This window comes from Penaeus monodon, chromosome 3, assembly GCF_015228065.2.
Source record: "Penaeus monodon isolate SGIC_2016 chromosome 3, NSTDA_Pmon_1, whole genome shotgun sequence".
Classification (NCBI taxonomy): Eukaryota; Metazoa; Arthropoda; class Malacostraca; order Decapoda; family Penaeidae; genus Penaeus; species Penaeus monodon.
In genome coordinates, this window is record NC_051388.1 from 9,730,228 (window position 1) to 9,735,227 (window position 5,000).

Here is a 5,000-nt window from a genome sequence, read left to right on the forward strand (position 1 = left end):
ATTATTACCATATCATTGTCATATATTACTTCACTGTTACTTACTATTACTATTACTAATATCATCATTATCATTACTACCGCTATTATTATTATCATCATTAGTAGTAGTAGTAGTATCATTATCATTATTATTATCACTCTTACTCTTACTATAACTATTACTATTACTATTATCATCATTATCATCACTCCCTTTATTATCATTATTATCATCATGGTTACCATTATTATTATTATTACCATTACTATTATCATTATTTATTTCATTATTTGTATTATTATTATCATCATTATTATTATCATCTTTATGATCATCATTACTATTATCATTTACATAATTATTGTTATTATTGTTATCATCATCATCATTATTATTATCTTTATCATTGTTATTATTATCAATATTATTATTATTATTATCATTATTATTATTATTATTATTATTATTATTATTATTATTATTATTATTATTATTAATTTTATTATTATTATTATTATTATTATTATTATTATTATTATTATTAGTAGTAGTAGTAGTAGTAGTAGTAGTAGTAGTAGTAGTGGTAGTAGTATCAATATTATTATCATCATTTTTGCTTTTATTATCATTATTGTAATTATCATTATTATCATCTTTATTGATTATTGTTATCGTTATTATTATTAATACTATTCTTATTATCATTGTTATCATTATCATAATTGTTCTTATTCTTATTCTTGTAATTATTTTTATTGTTATTATTATTATTATTATTATTATTATTATTATTATTATTATTATTATTATTATTATTATAGCTTTTATTATCATTTTCAGATATAATTGGTTATCATTATCATTATTGTTGTTGTTATTATTATAATCATTATTATTATTATTTTCATTATCATCTTTAGTTATTATTATTATGATTGCTATCATTATTATCATCATCAGTATTATCATCATCGTCATCAGTATTATCATTACCATACTTGTTATTATTATCATTATTATTATAATTATTATTATTATTATTGTTATTATTATTATTATTATTATTACTATTATTATTATTGTTGTTATTATCATTATTATTATCATTTTTATTATTATTACCATTATTGTTACTATTATGATTAGGATTATCATTGTAACTGTTATTGTTATCATTATCGTTATTATCAATTATCGTTATCATTATCATTGTTGTTTGTCATTATTGTTATTATTATCTTTCTTCTTCTTCTACCGTCAGTTCATGCACATTTATTATGTAAACGACTATTCGAGGGGAGAACTTAAAGTGGAAGGAGGGGAAGGAAAGGAGACGTAAAGAAGAAAAGGGGAGAAGGAGAAAATGAGGGGAAATGTGGCTGAAAGAGGAAAGGGAGGAAGGGAGGGAATGGGGGCGTAGAGAGAAAAGAAAGGTGGTGGAAGGGAAAGGGAGGAGAAAACGAGGGGTCTTAAATAGCCGGGTGGGTAAGGGGAAACGGAGATGGTTAAGGGGAAAGGGAGGAGAGGGGAAGGAAGAGGGGTGTCAGAGAGGGAGGGGATGGCAGAATTTGAAAGGAAGAGGCTAGTTTTTTTTTTTTTTCTTTTTTTCTTTCTTTTCTTTTCTTTTCTTTAAGAAGTACTTCTTATTCAGAACTTGGAGGGAGAGAAAGTAGTAGAGAAGATGGTGAGAGAGGGAGGGAGGAGGGGAGATTTTTTTTTTTTTTCTTTTGGTTGCATTTCCACGGGTCCCGCTGGTTTATGTTAATATTATAAATTATTTCAATACCCAATGTTATCTTTATTATCACGTGTTTTTTTTCTGTTTTTTACATTAAATACTCATATATCAACATATTTCGTATTCTGACATGATAGATTTGTTACAGTAATGCATTTTAATGAATGCAGCATATAACATTTCACAACAGTAAAGGCATAGGGTAAAGCCTTGGACACGGCAAAGTCTGCAAAAGTGGCACCAAGCTAGGAAACTGTGCTGTTAACCTTTGACTGGATCTACAGTATTGTATTTTATAACCGGGTCATAATATTTATTTAATAAAATTTCATAGTGACTAATAAAACCTGTGTGTAGTTTCGATATAAAAGCTAATTTTATCAAATTAGATATTTTGGTTTCAATATGACTTAAATAGCTGTTGTGTATCAATCAAATCATAAATACTTTATTCGGTGCGATATTCTCTGTTTCCCAACCCTGGTTTAGAAGCGATTCTTTGTTTACATTCAAAATGGCGAAGACTTACGGAGACAAGCCAGTTAGCTTCCAGCTTGAGGAAAATGGCGAATTTTGGTGTATTGGGTCTGAGGTAAGATATTTTGATGAGTTTTTATTGTATAAGTAGTCTTTTGGTACCTGTTGATTAATATATATTAACCCCCATTCGCACATATGACTGTGTTTTGTTCACCAATATTATACCGGGTGAATCCAGTGATGGAGTATTGTTGTCATTTGTCAAGGTATTTTTGGCTTAATGGACCTCATATGCTAGTTATTTTCTTCCATATATAATAAATTATAAGGTAAATGAGAAAGTCCCGATTTTAGCGATGCCGGGGATCACAAATTGCGTATTAATGTGAACAATTGGTCCCTTCACAGTACATTCGCCATCAACTGCCGTCTGTACTCATCCAAACCCTTAATATTAGTAAATGTACATGTATAAATGTATGTGGTAATTTTTCAGTATATGTTCGTATCTGAAAGTCTGTCAAGTTCGGTAATAATGGATTCCTTAAGATGTAGCATGGAGTCCGTCATTATAGAAGTAGTTTGTCAGCGCAAGACAACAATGTCAATGAAACTAGCTCTGATATCATGGAGAGGGTGGTCATATGATATCTTCAGGAAGCAATGTGATTGGATTATGCTCCACTTATACTTATTTGTTTTTGTTTGGAGGCTGTGCGCATTATCCCACTCACAGTTGATTCCATCCCTCTAATTTTTACTAAAAGTATCTGACTCTACCCATACCCCAGCTCGTGGATAGGTATGGTACCAAGAGCTGGTTTTAAGCCACCTTGGGTGAGTTAAAACCACACCAAACTTGATGGTAGGTATTAATACTTGCCATTTATAAGCTAAGTCTAAATGTTGGGTTGCAAGAATACATGCTACACATAGAGATATTCTTCACTAAATAGTGTAGAAGATGCCATAAGCCTTGAATCGCTTATGAAAAATATACTTCCAGTGACTCAAGTAATCACTGTAGCCCCTATTGTCTCTCTCTCCACTCTAACATAAGAAAAAACAAACCCACCACTATGTTCTTGTAAGTTGAAGCCTGGATCCACCCTGTGAATTTGAGTCCAAGCTGTTTATCTTGCTGAATGTGCGAGTTAGAGATTAGTTGGCATTTACTTATGCATGAAAATCACGGAGGTTGTGGTGAATGCTGGACTTCCTCTCAGATATGATGTTCGGTTCTTTGAACTTGAACATGAAATGAAATACAATAAAGTTAAGTATGGGGTATTATTTTATTTGATCTTTCTGTACATATAATTATGATTATATTATATATGTATATATGTATATGTATATATGTATATGTATATATGTATATATATATATATATATATATATATATATATATATATATATATATATTATATATTATATATATGTATATATTATATATATATATATATATATATATATATATATATATATATATATATATATATATATATATATGGATTACAAAAGAAAATTTAATAGTAAGTTCTCATCAGGTTATTAAGCCAATGCTGCCAGGCATGGCATGTACGTACATGCCACACCCACTATGAGTTTACTTTACTAATTGTTCTTACACTTATATAGGCAAACTTATACTAAGTCAACATTGAGCCAATTACGAGTACTGCCTGTTTGCGCTTTTCCTTGATTTACGAAAATATTTTAACGTTATATTATTTTGCTCTAACTAATGTTTATAACATTATAGTAATTATAATGCATGTAATAAAAGTAACACCATCAATATTCATTGCATTATTAAAAAAAAGTTTTCCCTGCCAATTCAAGGAAAGGTGACATCAGGTAAGGTCACAAGGTCTACTAATTGACTCCTTTGTGGCTAAGCACTAGCAGAACCATCTATGGGCAGAGACATTTCACAAAATAATTTAAAATGAGCACAGTATTTTTCCTGCAGCATTGGGTTAAGAACACCCAGAAGATTGTGATGGAGAATTTCTTTTTTCAAAGTACTAGATAACAATCTAGTCATACTTGGAACACAGAATTTAATTGTTATTGGTTTAGCAAACTGGAATGTGAAACTGGCTAAGTAATGTTTGGATATGGAATTAAATTGGTTTCTAATTTTTGTAAATAAAAAAAGCATTAGTCTAATATAATATACCCTGCTGAGTCAGTCCCTAGACCTTAAGCAAATAAATCACCTGTAAGAATAATGTCATATCCTGTTACTTATTCTAACACACTCTATCTATTTTACAGGTGGGCAACTACCTGCGGTTGTTCCGTGGGTCACTCTACAAGAAATTTCCTGGCATGTACAGGAGATCCATAACCAATGATGAGCGAAAAAAGTTGATGGAGTTGGGTAAGATGTCATTAACCTTTTATATCTGGGAAAATGGCTTTGGGTTTTTGCCTCTTGTTAGAAATTCCAACATATTTATTGTCTATATTTAACAACGTTATTGGGAGGACTAAACCTCTAAACCTATACTTAGCTTCCTTGGACAAGCTTTTTGTTGATGATTTCAATTTACACATTTGTTTATGTGAAGGAATATGATTCTATCCAGTGGTGGTTATTATGGTTATGTCAGTTTTGTTCCTTTTAGCTCTTTGAAACTTTTTACTCTTTATCATTATGTTTATTATATTTTATTACTTTTATCATTTTTATCATCATTTCCATAACTGTGGTGATTATGTTGGTGATTGATTAAAATACCACTGTAATGGTCTCTTAACAGTTTATTATGTTGGCAGGTCTGACCCAGCA

The 5,000-nt window shown here is 29.8% G+C and overlaps 1 protein-coding gene across 2 annotated transcripts in view; it reads left to right on the forward strand.

Moving 5' to 3' along the window:
* The first annotated feature begins 2,167 nt into the window (after positions 1-2,167).
* The window catches only part of LOC119591609 (SWI/SNF-related matrix-associated actin-dependent regulator of chromatin subfamily B member 1-like), a 9,385-nt gene continuing 6,552 nt past the window's right edge, over positions 2,168-5,000 (forward strand). For both annotated transcript variants that reach the window (XM_037940368.1, XM_037940374.1), the window contains exons 1-3: positions 2,168-2,312; positions 4,484-4,589; positions 4,988-5,000. The exon at positions 4,988-5,000 is cut by the window's right edge and continues 126 nt beyond it. In XM_037940368.1, the coding sequence (XP_037796296.1) occupies positions 2,235-2,312; positions 4,484-4,589; positions 4,988-5,000 (197 nt within the window). In that variant the 5' untranslated portion in view covers positions 2,168-2,234. The remainder of the gene's footprint in view (positions 2,313-4,483; positions 4,590-4,987) is intronic.